General features: G+C 45.6%; 1 protein-coding gene and 1 long non-coding RNA gene across 4 annotated transcripts in view; one reads left to right on the top strand and one right to left on the bottom strand.

Annotated features, from left to right (window-relative positions):
• SPAG6 (sperm associated antigen 6) overlaps positions 1 to 3883 on the top strand; it is a 49504-nt gene extending 45621 nt beyond the window's left edge. For both annotated transcript variants that reach the window (XM_080974476.1, XM_080974475.1), the window contains one exon: positions 3109 to 3883. In XM_080974476.1, coding sequence (XP_080830602.1) covers positions 3109 to 3175 — 67 coding nt within the window. In that variant the 3' untranslated portion in view covers positions 3176 to 3883. The remainder of the gene's footprint in view (positions 1 to 3108) is intronic.
• Positions 3358 to 14220, bottom strand: part of LOC308459307 — a 46635-nt gene continuing 35772 nt past the window's right edge. The window contains exons 3-5 of one of the 2 annotated variants that reach the window (XR_013977976.1): positions 6874 to 7035; positions 4487 to 4566; positions 3389 to 3497 (exon numbers count right to left, since the gene is read on the bottom strand). This is a non-coding gene — a long non-coding RNA (uncharacterized lncRNA). Of the gene's footprint in view, positions 3498 to 4486; positions 4567 to 6873; positions 7036 to 14220 lie in introns of both variants that reach the window. The other variant, XR_013977977.1, reaches the window with a different exon arrangement.

Here is a 14220-nt window from a genome sequence, read left to right as displayed (position 1 = left end):
TAGCCTCCAAATTTCCTGCCTGTCTGAGTCATAAGCTCCTAAAGTGGAACGGACCCATCGTGCTCCCATTGTCCCTCCTCCAGGAAGGCCTAATTGAATGGGCTCCCAATCAGCTGTGTGCTAACAAAGAGGGAAGAAGTTGGCCATCCCTATGCCAGGCCATTGCTCCTTCCAGATTGTTAAGATGCCATGCGATTGCACTCCCTCTGCTGGTCATCTGCATTTTCCACGGCATTCTGTAACTCAGTCCTGTTGGAGCTGGGAAAGTTTCACCTGCAAACTGAATAAAACTAAATGATCTGGAATTTCCCCATAAAAGAAAATTCCTTCGATGGTTCAGTGTCTTAAACTTCTGTCACCAAACTGGAGCACATCATTAAGTGGATGTCAGAGATTTTATTATGCTGGCCTGGTAGGCAGATGTGCTAGAAGTATGTGCAGCCTTCCAGATGTTGCTGAACTGCAACTCAGAACATCCCTGACCATTGGCCAAGCTGGCTGGGGATGATGGGAGTCCAGCAATACCTTGAGGGTCATAGGTTTCCCCACCCTTGTGCTAGATGAGGGGTAGGAAACCTAAGGCCCATGGGCCGGATGCGGCCCAATCGCCTTCTCAATCCGGCCCATGGACGGTCTGGGAATCAACGTGTTTTTACATGAGTAGAATGTGTGCTTTTACCGGTATTTAAAATGCATCTCTGAGTTATTTGTGGGGCATAGGAATTTGTTCACTCCCCCCCCCCCAAAAAAAATATAGTCCGGCCCACCACATGCTCTGAGGGACCGTGGACCAGCCCATGGCTGAAAAAGGTTGCTGACCCCTGTGCTAGATCAACATGACACTCTATTTTAATCTCGTGTTCCAGATTTAAGATGTACAATATTAACTGGCAGGGGGAGGTTAAGCACATAGTCTGAGCCCATGACTTTTTAGTCTGAAGTAATCCTGTTGGTTTCAGTGGGATTTACTCCCAAGAAAGTGTGCATAGAATTGTAGTTTCATTGAGAGAACACCATCAATTTGCTAGCAGAAAGAGGGAAATTATGCAAACTCTCTGTTTACATAGCACTCAGACATTGTTAATGTATTAGTGTTCTCTGTTACTCAAAGGTTTGCATACTCCCACACCAACAGATGTTGGTCCACTGAAATATCATCTTGTTTATTTTATATTTCCACTTCCTTGCAGTTTCACCTAGAGAAGTTAAGGATTCTGCCCTGCTTCTTGCTTTGCAGTTTCTTACTGTCTGTTGATTTTTGTTTTGTCTTAAAAGCCACACACTGCTTTTAAATCTGACCTTTGTGCTGGGATCTAAGGGAAGCTGGGACACATTTTTATACTTTGATTGCATGCCCAAGAGGGAATCGTTAGACAGCAGTAAATTCCTCCAAGTAAAATCTTTAAGGGATCCAAACAACATTAAGCAAATTCTCTAGAGGGAAGCCTTTGGATGCTTGTGTTTTTCTTTGTCATCGCTAAGCAAAGCTGTAATAGAGCAGAGGGTACAATTTCAGGTTTCATTGAGAATGGGGGAGAGCAAGATTCACAGCAAGGGTCAAAGGCCTCTTTTGGATAGAAAGACCGAACGACAAATATTTTTTTAAAAAATGGTGTGAATACTATGTATGCCTCATAATTACCTCAGATATATTGTAAACTGTCCTGTGATCCTTGGATGGAGGGCAGTACAGTGGTATCTCGGGTTACATACGCTTCAGGTTACAGACTCCGCTAACCCAGAAATAGTACCTCGGGTTAAGAACTTTGCTTCAAGATGAGAACAGAAATCGTGCTCCAGTGGCGCGGCGGCAGCAGGAGGCCCTATTAGCTAAAGTGGTGCTTCAGGTTAAGAACAGTTTCAGGTTAAGTACGGACCTCCGGAACGAATTAAGTACTTAACTCGAGGTACCACTGTATAGTATTCTTATTATTTATTATTAGTGATGATCCTGAAGACTCACATCTCCAAATGGTGAAGGGGAATGTGTAATTCTTTTTCTTGACATATTATACCAGGACAAGCAGAGTTGGGCCAGTGGAGGGAGGGATTCAGATACATAGTGACCAGTGTAAAATGTCTTTAGAAGTAATCAACCCTGCACAGGCCCAAACACATGGTTCCATTTCCTAGGCAGTAACATCAAATTGCAAATGACTAGGACCATAATACACAGCACAGAAGATGTGGAAGGTAAAAAGAACAACATAGGCTGCAATCCTAATCCCACTTCCTTGAGGATAATTTCCATTGAATAAGTAGTTGTTAGGATTGTGTTGCAAATTCTCTTGAACTCAGTGGGACTTACTTCTGAGTAGACATGTATAGACTTGTCTTGTTAATATCTGGTGGACATCTAATCCATTCTGCAATATAAAGTTACAAGGTTTGAGCAGCGGTGGACCTAATTTGGGGGGGGGGGGCTGAAGCTTGAACTGTTATGGGGGGGAGGCCTTCACAGCCCAGCCAGCAAAAAGTTTTTTTACTTTGGAAAAAAGGTGGGTAATGAGGGGAACATGATAGCAGAACTGTATATGACATGATGTATGATGTGGAGAAACTGGACAGAGAGATGTTTCTCACCCTCTTGCATAATACTTAAAGCCAGAGTCATCCAATGAAACTGAATGGTGGGAGCTTCAAGGCAGAGAAAAGTCCTTGTTGACGTACCACATGGAGTCCAGCTCTCTCACCCTATGTTTGGAGGAATTCCCTCCTAAGATGGTTCTTCCCATTTACAGTTTTTATAAGTAGTTGTTTTGATTTTTAAAAAACAAAAAACGGGTGCCCCTAATATATTGGCCCACAAATTATTATTTTAAAATGTTCTAGCTGATAGAGCCAACCAATTACCTAATTAACTAAAGACTGATGCCCTAATAGTTGCATACTTGCTTAAGATGAAATCCTAACTCTTTGATTTATTCCTCATAAACATGCTGGTATGTATCATGTGTCATCTTTGGCCATGACCCAGCACAGAGTGAAATGCACTTAATCCCACTGATTTCTTTCAGCAAGTTTAAGTATGCTTAATTCTGTGTTCAATGGTAGTTTGGTATTTAGCATGTTGAGTTTTTAATCAAGGCACCCTTGTTTCTCTTTCAGATATTATTCCCCTGGATATTCTGAAGCACTTCTGGAAAGGGTAGAAAATTATCAGCCAGTTCTATAAACCCTTCATCATTGGTGACAGAGCATTCCGCATCCCCCTATTTCCAATCTGTGTTTTTGAGTGGCAAGTGACTATATTTCTAGTCTGGGAGATATTTAACTTTCTATATTCTTCTGTTCCCAATCAATTATGACAACAGGAAGACATACCCTTTCCATCTTTAATCTACACTTGGTTTTCTGGAAACCTTACCTAAGAACAAAGACTTTTACACTCCTGTGTTAAGAGGCCTGCATTTCTCAGAAGTTATTGAGGACCTGAAGGGGCCAGTGCTCTTCCCGGATATACCTGTGGTCTTCAGAGCAGTTTGTCCAATCAGGTCCTTAAGACAAAGAATAGAATGAGAGGATTACAGCCTCATCCAATAAGCACTGGACCAACATAGCCTTTGTTCATTTCAGCAGGGAGGTGCAGATTGAGATTACCCAGTCCAAGTAGGAATTGTCTTCAAATGAACAAACAAGTGGCAAACTACTTTCTCACCCCACTTCTTCACTGACCCCTGTACATAAGTACTCTTTCCATGGCACCTTGAAGAACCAAGGTGCAACTGGCAAATTGATGGGTATTTCACCTCCCCCCCCCCCCGCAAAGATACAGTTTTTGTCTCTGTAAACTTTTAGGAGTGGATTTCAAAAGAACTGTGATTTGGGTAACAAAGTGTTTGAAAGGATAGGTGGTGAGTGATTAAAGGGAAACTGAAAATAAGCATGCCATTGAATTTTACTTGAAAATTTATCAACTCCGGAAAGAGAGAATGTTTAAAATAATATTTAAAAATTGTACCTTGGCAACTTTCCACATACTCAAAATGATAGCACTGGATACTAACAAATAAAACTACATACTAAGTCAAACAGAATGTATATGACAATTTCCTTTAGCCAACATGCATTTTTTTTCTTTTGTGCCTGTCTTGTTTGCCTAACATTCATAATAGGTAAAAGTTAAAACGTGTTTGGAAGAGGGAATGTTACTGCACAAAAGCTACAAAGTTAGCATAACAAACACCCTTAAATTCTTGTCTGTCTTCTGGGCTAGTGCAGACTACAACAGTTGGTTCAGTTAGCCACTCTTAGCCTTAAGCAATGAAAAGCACCCCAAGAGGAAAAGTCTTGTGTTACTTCTGAAAGACGTTTGGGCTTCCCTTGATGCTCAGTGATAAGGTGGTGTCATGAGGAAGTGAATCACCCACCACCAAGACTGCTTTTTTATGATGTTTGTCACTGATCTCAGCCTTAAATATCTCGTGTCCAAGAGGAGTGAGGTTTACTTTCGTCAGTCATAATTTTGAATGCCACCTCCACCAACCTTCTTCTTCCTTTTGGGTTCCAGCAATTGCACTCCATCCTATAAAATCTTGGTACGCTGGTATGACCTGGAAGGCTGGGCTGTTGGGGAAAAGGTGGGAACTCTTAATTCACTCCAGAAAGTGTTGTGGTTTTTTTAATGCCACCTTCTTCAGCATTTTCTTTCTTTGGTCCCCTCCTCAGGATGCCTTTCTTACATAATTTGGAGAAGATAACTAGACCATACACCAGTAGCAATCCTGTGCCTCAGCTAGTTCAGGGTACTTAAGCCTGAGTAAGACTGGTCATCCTGTTGGAGGGGCCAAAGAAATGAACATGATCAGCACATCAGTTGGTCAACTCTTATCATCCTCGATCATTGGCTATGCTGGCTGAGACAGATTCAGTCTGGTTCACATTTTAATGTGATTTCCACTGAAATAGCTCATACTTAATGCCTTTTTGCACAACCAGCTGGGCATGTGATAGTGGGGAAAGGTTTGCCTGTACAGACACATGCCCATAAACTGGTTGTGTGCATTTGCAGCCACAGGCAGATTTGACTTTTTAGTATGTCACTTGAAATGTGTCTAGTTGTGATGGCACATGAAAGCCAGCTCTCGCGTATTAGATTAGATTGGTTCATTTGCAAAATAACAGTATGAAAGTAATACAGAGTAGTATCAATAGAGTTAACTCAGACCTAAATAAACTGCAACATAAACTTAAAATGCTGAATTTCCCTGGCAGTTCACAACACATCCCTTTAAAAAGGAAAAAATAATAATCTTTTTTTAGCAAATATTATAATGAAATAGTAAAATAAAATGGGATGTAGATCTTGTGTATGACTATGGATGCACACATCCTGCCTGTCAAATTTATATGCAAATAAGACAGGAATTTAGATCATAATATATCACTTAACATTCTCATCAAGAAGCTAATGCACCTTTTAAAATAATGCAAAATACTTCTAGCCAATCATTTCTTTAATCAGTACAAAGATTCATGTATCTAGTATCTGGTGTGTGTGTTTTAAAAAAAGAATTTCAATTGGCTCCAAAGCTTATGGCAGCTGTACAGTTTTTTATTTGGCTTGCACATTTTGAAAGCGTTCTCAAGAAAATCCAGCAGGAATCCAAGTGACACTGCCAGTGTTCACTCTATTGTATAAAAATTAATAGTTCCTTGTTTTCCCCCCTTTCCTTTTAAACAATACATAAATAATATCGGCATTGGCAAAAAGAAGCCACATGCTGCAGCCAGCCCTATAATTTGGGTTAGTGTGAATACCAATTAGACTATTACTGTTGCACAGTATTTGGGCATGTTTAACAAAAGATTAAATTAAAGGATATATAAGGAACAGAAAACATGTTTCGGAGAAGAGGATGAACCTGATTCTTTGTGCTGGCTGATGATTCGGAGCCTCCTTGTGTCAGCCTAGCCTTTCCTTATTTTAAATTAGCATATCTTGCCAGCTCTTTCTGGTTCTTAGCCAGTTTGGTCAGTATAAAGGACCACAGAGTGACATGGCAAAGATTTGTTATAGCCCAGGATGGACATTTATCATCCCTCCACCTGCCTCCTAACTGACCATGATAGCACCTCACTGTTGTTTCAACATGCTAAAATCTGGAATTTAGAAAGGTCAAACCCAGTCCCAGTGCCAATGTACTATATGTCAATAACTCATTTCATCAAAGAAGCTCTATAACATAAAAAAATCACAATGCTTGTTGATTTTTCAGCACTGGGGAAAAAAAATTGTGTGTTTTTGTTTATTGTGTGTTTGTTTATTTTTGCACCTTTTTCAGGGCATGGTATGCCAGGGCAAACTATGACAGGTATTAAGCTCAATTTAAACGCTTACATGACTTAGGACCCAAATATCAGTTGGACTGCTGTCATGGACTGGCTGGATGCAGCTGAGTGGTGGGAGGCAGCAGCTGGGGAACCCCCAAGGAAACCACCAAGGGAAGAAGGCTAAGAACCAGAGGGTTGGTGGTGGGACGATGATGAGTGATCAGAGGGAGCAGACTGGGAGGAGAATGTGTCAGCCACTGAAGAGGTAATAAAGTTTAGTGAGCAGGAAGAGGCTATGGCGGAAAGCAATCCATAGGCAGAAGCAGAGGCCAGAGAGGAGGTGGGCCAAGAGGCAGAATGGAGGCAGGCTCAAGAATCCAGGGAGTCGCCCCCCCTTCTGCTGTGGTGGCCAGCTCCCCTACCCCCAGTCTAGAACACAGAGAAATGAAAAGAGCCGAGCTGAGATTGGTTGTGCACAGACGCAATTTGTGCTGGCTTGGGAAGAGCAGGAGCCTTAGTGAGTGGTGGGAGCAAGACCTGCTGGGATCATTAGGCCTGCACTGTTCTGTTTTCTTTGAATAAAAAGTTAACTGCACTTACACCGTGTTTTTCTATTGCTGGCATACGCTAGACTCCTGCTCCTGACAATGCACCCATCCACAGAGATTGTCCTCGGAAGTCCTTTCTTCAGCTGCCCCTGCTGTCTGCGGTATGGCAGGTGGCGACTGGAGACTGCCCTTCTTCAACAGTTGTTGAATTGCCCTATAACAAACCAGAGTGAATGCTCAATAGATAGCCAGTGCTATCTAACGTCTCACAAACTTGTGCACAAACTGGAAGCAACCTTTGTTTAAAACTCCATGGAACTGCGGTTGTTGCTGTTTCAGTAAACATATCTTAAGAGTGGGGAATTTGTGTATGGGGGTGGCCTGTTTTCACCCTATGGATGTCTGAAAAGCTGTGAAATAATTAGGAATGTGGGGGATAAATATGTAAGTTGGACATTGTCTCATCAGTGAGGCCAAAGACTGCTGGACACAAAGCAATCTGGCGAATTATACTGCTAAATAGTACCTATGACCAGACACTTCTAATTAGTTTACAGGTTTTTAAAAGGCTGATTTATTGGTAAGGCAGCTTTTGTATGCAATAACATAATGCTGCATAATTGTTTGCTGGATTACACTCTCCCCAAAGCCACATCCTAACAAATTTAAATTCCTATGGACTTGGTAGTGTTGAGTCTTTCGTAATTTTGAAAGATGGAAAAGCTAAGAATGTTCCTATCCTCACAGCACCTGTGTTGTATTTTTCTTTAAACCTTAAAAAAATGTATTGCAAAACAGCTTGAATCAATTTGCGTTGAGCAGGCTAAAATCCATTATTGGCTTGCACAGTGATGTTTACGCTAACCATACAAGAGAAAACTACGGAGACCTCAAATTCCCCTTCCACATCTCTTTAACTGTACAAATACAACTGAGTTGTCAACAGGAATGTCAACATTCTGGAATACTTACACTGCAATCACCTGTATTATTCATGGACAAGTAAAATGCAGATTGCAACGAATGTCACAACATACTGCTTTTATTATATAGTCCTATGTTTGCTACTTCAGCACAACCACTTAGTACACCATTACTGGATGTCAATAAGTATATTTCCTTCCTTTTTGTTTGATGATCCTTTCCCATTTGACTTGGGGCCAGCTACACATTAAGTTAAACACATACTTTAAAGTATATGTAGACAACTTAATTTTATAAAATGCATCTGCAGAGGCACCCAATCCAGCAAGGTCTATGAAGACAAAAGGTAAAGCAAACCAACAAAAGTATGCAGATCTACTAAAGAGGAATATATTACAGATTAACAGTTGAGCTCTTTGCACAACTTTTGAGTAAAGTATATGCAATGCAGTGGTTAAATTGCTCATGAGGAACGAAAACAACCATTGTTAGCAGCACATCTTTGTTTCTTCAACAGCAGCAACTAATATATAAAATGGACAATGCATCCCTGACTATTTTACAGTAAAAGTTGGTAACCTGACTGTTTAAACATGGTTTGGACATGCTATTTTTAAAAAGGACAAGATTTCTAAGCTGAAACAGAACAGAATATAAGAGTCAGCTCAGTGGCAAAGTTGTTGCTTCTCCCCACATAAAATATTTTCGACTCTTTGAGACTGGCCCAAATTGTGGAAGCCCCAGCTGCTACCATCACAGAATTTATCTTCCCTCACGTTGACCCTGTTTTCTATCCCCTGCCATTTCTCCCTTTATTTATCATTTTGCTATATCATACTTTGCTCCTGATTTTGGTTTAGAAGAATTGCTGTGAGATTTGCATTAGGCAAGGATTAAGTAAAGGTGGATAGGTGGTGACTGTACTATAGTAAACCGTAGTGCTGTTAGGATAGGACTTTGAGGTCTAGAGTCCCACTCAGCCAAAGGAGCAGGAGTGTCTACAAATGCAGAGCACATTTTGAACTAAGAGAAGGACAGTGGTACCTCTAGTTACGAACTTAATTCGTTCCGGAGGTTCGTTCTTAACCTGAAACTGTTCTTAACTAGAGGCGTGCTTTCGCTAATGGGGCCTCTTGCTGATGCTGCGCTGCCGGCACACGATTTCCGTTCTCATCCTGGTTCTCAACTCGAGGTAACTCTTCCAGGTTAGCAGAGTTTGTAAACCTGAAGCGTTTGTAACCTGAGGCTTTTGTAACTTGAGGTGTTCGGTGTTCCATTGCGCCAGAAGCGGCTTAGTCATGCTGGCCACATGACCCGGAGAAACTGTGGACAAACACTGGCTCCCTCGGCCTGTAAAATGAGATGAGCACCGCAACCGCAGAGTCGTCTGTGACTGCACTTAACTGTCAGGGCTCCTTTACCTTTTACCTTTATTCCTTCCACAGAGTTACAATTCTTAGAGTGGTTTAACAATTTATCCCTCTTCCCAAGGAATTCTGGGTACTGTAGTTCTGTGAGGGGAACAGGAATCTCCTAACAACTCTCAGCACACTTCTTTGGGGGAAAGCCATGACTGTGATATGATACTGCTCTAGATGGATGGCTGAATCTGCAAATTTTGGTTTATTTCTGCTACTCATTCTTTCCATCCTTAAGTTCAATTGGCACGTTTTGCATTTTTTTTTAAAAAACACAACAATTTCTCAGCATTTCAGTGCATGTTTCTCCTTGTATTTATGTATACTTATACATACCGTATTTTTTGCTCTATAAGACTCACTTTTTCCCTCCTAAAAAGTAAGGGGAAATGTGTGCACGTCTTACGGAGCGAATGCAGGCTGCACAGCTATCACAGAAGCCAGAACAACAAGAGAGATTGTTGCTTTCACTGCGCAGCGATCCCTCTTGCTGTTCTGGCTTCTGAGATTCAGAATATTTTTTTTCTTGTTTTCCTCCTCCAAAAACTAAGTGCGTCTTGTGGTCTGGTGCGTCTTATAGAGCGAAAAATACAGTAATTTTACCTAAGATAAATTTTAAAAGCATATTAGGCAAATGTTTAAGTTTTGCCAAAATATGTATTTTAATGCACACTTTCCCCTAATATGTACATGCTTGGATACAAGTTTTGGGTTGAATAACTGCATCACAAGATTCAGAGAAGTGTGAGTTTCAGAGGACAGCTGCTTTTCAGTTCACATGTTGCTTTGAGAAGTGCAGATTAGAATTTCCCCCACTGTATTGACTATATATTTAAATGTAAAATACTTTTTTTTTTTTTTGCTTGTTTGCAAAAGATGCCAGAACAAAAGGTGGAAGAGATATTGTCAGGGGTTCAGGAGCAGAGGCAAGGGCAAGGGAGGAAACAGAGAGCGAGGGGGAGGAGGCAGAAGAAAAGATGAGTGATGACGACGACCCGAGATCTCCGAGTCTTTCCAGTGAATCAGAAGATTCACAGAAAGGAGCACCAGTGGCCAGGGCAAGGGGGGAGCCTAGGGGGACACCCCAGGAAGATAGAGCCAGAGGGGACTCAGAGGGGAGCAGTTGGAAATCGGGACCAGCGTCACCGCCAGAGAGCAGGGAAGAGGAAGGGCGCCAGGGATCAAGCGCTGGCAGCTCACAACAGGGGGGAGGGCACGAGTCAGGAGTGGCCACACCTCCATCGGGGAGCGAAGAAACGGTCAGACGGAAGGTGGAAGGTTGGGCGCGCGCGACAAGTTCAAATGCACAGGAAGGTGGCGCAGTAGGCAGCCCGGAAAGGGAGCCAGGTCCTAAAGCCCGCCGAAAGGAGGGAGAAGAGTCAGGGGGGTCAGCGTCAGCGTCAGAGGAATCCCGGAAGGAAGAGACCCCGGGGGGCAGAGGGACCCAGAGAAGAACAGTCAGGCGGAAAAGGTGGAGCAAGGCTAGGATATTAAGTTGGTGTACAAGGGGCGGAGACTCAGATGGAGCTTCGCCGATCTAACCATTAGACGTAGGGTTGCACGCAGCAGCTTGAGAATGGAAACCGTAACTCAATAAAGACTTTTATTTAATGATCGCTGGCTAGCGTGATCCTCTGTGAGCTAGGATCTGGAAGCAACTCTGACAGTAAGCTCCATCCCATGAATTGTGGGCATCTACAGCCTCGCGGAGAGGAGAGAAAGCGGGTGCCTACTAGCGAGCTCACGAACGGCAGACAACATGACGGCCGAACAGCAGATAGTGGAACTCAGAGAAGCAGTGTCGCGCCTGAATGCCGAGGCTCTTGCATCCAGGAAGAGAGAGGAGGACGCAGCTGCCGCCTACAGGGATCTCCAGGTCAGGTTGGAAGTGCTTACGAAGCAAGGGCAACTGACACCCAAACCGGAGGGGATTGGGTTGGGGAGACGAACAGGCGGTTTGGTCTCTCACTTCGATGGGAATTTGCAACAGTACCCCAACTTTAGAGCAGATGTAATGTGTGCACTGCAACTGCTGAACAAAGACTTTAGAGATGAGCAAGAGAAGGTGGGATTCATCATGTCCCATTTGCATGGAGATGCTAAAGCATGGCTGCGCAATTTGTGGAGAGATAAGGATCCGGCGCTCCAAAACGCGGATGCCTTTATTAAAGCGATGGATGGGTGCTTTTTGTCAAGCATTGACGTGGATCTTGCTCGGCAGCAGATACATGGACTGAAGCAAGGGAGGGCCAGCGTAAGGCAGTACCATGCCCGCTTTTTCGCTTTGGTCAGTGCTCTGGAATGGGACAGAGATTCGGCTCCTGTAAGAGACCTGTTTTGGGAGGGATTGCACGGCTCGGTTAAAGATGAAATTGCGAGGGGGGAGAGACCCCGGACCACGCAGGAGATCGTTCAGAGGGCGCTGGCGGTGGGGGTGCGGCTGGAAGGACGTCCGTGGAGCAGTGGCGAAGGGCGTGGAGGGCGCGAACCAGCCAGGGGCTCCTCCTTCCTTCCCAGAGAAGCAGCGCGTGCGCAATCCACGCCTCCGCCAGGAGGAGGAGCGGAACCTATGGAGGTTGGAGGTGCAAGGGCTCAGTCAGCAGCCAGAGCCCTAGCACCGGCAGCAGTGAAAGCGAAGCCTCCTAGAGGGAACAGGAAGTGTTACATCTGCGATGATCCACAGCATATGGCGAAAGAGTGTCCCCAGAGGCTCCACAAGCACACTGCAGCCTCAGCAATGGTAACTGCAGCAACGCAGCAAGGACAACCACAGCAGGGAAACGACGGAGTCTGGTTGGAAGAGGCACTGGGGCCCAGCCAGACGTGTCAGTGAAGCAGTCCCCAGAGATTTTACAGCCCATGGACCCCCTCCCGCCCAAACCGGTAGTGAGGCTCACCGCGTCGCTCCAGCTGCCCAATGGAATCACCATGGACGTGCCAATCACCATTGACTCCGGAAGCAATGCGGACTTTATAGGGCAGGACTTTGTCGACCGGCACGCTATACAGTTGCTGCCTGCCACGCTGCCCCTGCAGGTTGTCACGGTGGATGGCAGGGAGCTGCTAGGGGGGCAAGTGGTGAAGCAGACGCCACCAATGGTGATGCGACTTGGGAATCACAGGGAAATCATCAGCTTCAATGTCACTCAACTATCGGACACGCCCATTGTATTGGGCATGAGTTGGCTGGACAAGCACAGCCCGACGCTGGCTTGGTACCAGAGGCAGCTGACCTTCGGCTCTTCCTTTTGCGCTGAACACTGCATCGTGCCCAGGCAGGAAGGAGAGGAAGAGGAGTCACAGCTGCAGCTAGGCACGCTGCAAGCGGTTCCCCACAAGTACGCAGAATTTTTGGAGGTTTTCTGCGAGAAGGAGGCAGACAGGCTACCCCCCCACAGACCATATGACTGCAAAATTGACCTGCTGCCGGGGGCGGCGCTGCCCAAAGGGAAGCTGTATTCCATGTCTGAGGACGAACTGCAGGAACTCAAAGAGTTCATAGATCATAATTTGGAGCGCGGTTTCATCCGAGAGTCCAAGGCAGCGGGGGGCAGTCCGGTATTCTTTGTTAAGAAGAGGGACACGCCCCAAAAAAGACTTGTAGTGGACTTTCGCATCTTGAACAGTGTGACCAAGCCATCGGACTTCCCCATGCCCCGAATCGACGACCTCCTCGCAAAGGTACGGAAGGGCAGAGTGTTCACCAAGTTGGACCTGCGAGGGGCATACAACCTCATTCGCATGCGGGAAGGAGATGAGTGGAAGACAGCCATGTTCACGCCCCTGGGCACCTACGAATATAGAGTTATGCCTTTTGGATTGCAAAATGGCTCCCACGTTTTTCAAGCTTTCATGCATCACGTGTTGGCGGGGCTCCTCTACAAGACGTGCGTCTGTTTCTTGGATGACATCCTGATCTTTTCGGAATCGCAGCAGGAGCATGACAGACACGTCAAGGAAGTGCTGAGCAGGCTACAGCAACATAGGCTTTACGCCAAGCTGGAGAAGTGCCAATTCGACGTGACGGAGGTGGATTTCCTGGGCTACAAGTTGTCTGATAAAGGGCTCGCCATGGACAGCGCCAAGGTCCGAGCAGTGTTGGATTGGAAAAGCCCACGCAACCGGAAGGAGGTCCAACGGTTTGTCGGCTTCGCGAACTTCTATCGCAAGTTTATCAAAGGCTTTGCGATGCAGACAGTGGCCATCACGGACACGCTCAGCTCCAAGAAAAAGAAGTTCATCTGGACAGAGCAGGCGGAGCAGTCCTTTCAGGCACTCAAGCGTCTCTTCGCGTCGGAAGAGCAGCTGCTTCATGTCAACCCCAGCAGGCCGATGAGGGTGGAGACAGACGCTTCGGACAGAGCCGTGGGAGCAGTCCTGCTGCAGAAAGACCCGCAGGGGGTTTGGAGGCCGGGAGCGTTTTACTCAAGGAAGCTCAGCAAGTCCGAACAGAACTACACCATCTGGGACAGGGAGTTGCTGGCCATTCATGCAGCGTTCAAAGCGTGGAGGCACTTCCTGATCGGCGCCAAGCACACGGTGCAGGTCTGCACGGACCACAAGAATCTAGAGCACTGGCGCACGGCACAGTTCCTGAACCAGAGGCAGATACGTTGGGCTGAGTTCTTTGCGAATTTCGACTTCCGAATAGAATATGTCCCGGGGGACACCAACATCATGGCGGATGCTCTCTCCCGTAAGCCACAGTATCTGGAGGAGGCAACGCCAGCGGCCGCCATGCACATCTTCGCACCGACAGTGTGGGCGTGCGCGGCGGCAACAGTTGACCTGGATGCGGTGCGACGAGCGTTGCAGGATGACTCCTTCGCGCAAGCAAAGATGGCAGAGGTGCACAGGGGCACGGCAGCGACCGACGAGTTCCAGCTGCGAGATGGTTTGCTCATCCGTAAAGGGGCCATCTACGTGCCGGGAGACGAACTTCGCGCCAAGGTACTGCAGCAGCTGCACGACGCGCCCACTGCCGGGCACTTTGGCAAGGAGAAGACGGTGGAATTAGTCGCCAGAGACTTCTGGTGGCCCGGAATGAGAGGGGAAGT

The sequence above is a fragment of the Podarcis pityusensis genome (assembly GCF_964106645.2).
Source record: "Podarcis pityusensis genome assembly, chromosome: 12".
Taxonomy (NCBI): Eukaryota; Metazoa; Chordata; class Lepidosauria; order Squamata; family Lacertidae; genus Podarcis; species Podarcis pityusensis.
Note: the sequence above shows the minus strand (reverse complement) of the source record. Positions and strands in the feature narration are given on the sequence as shown.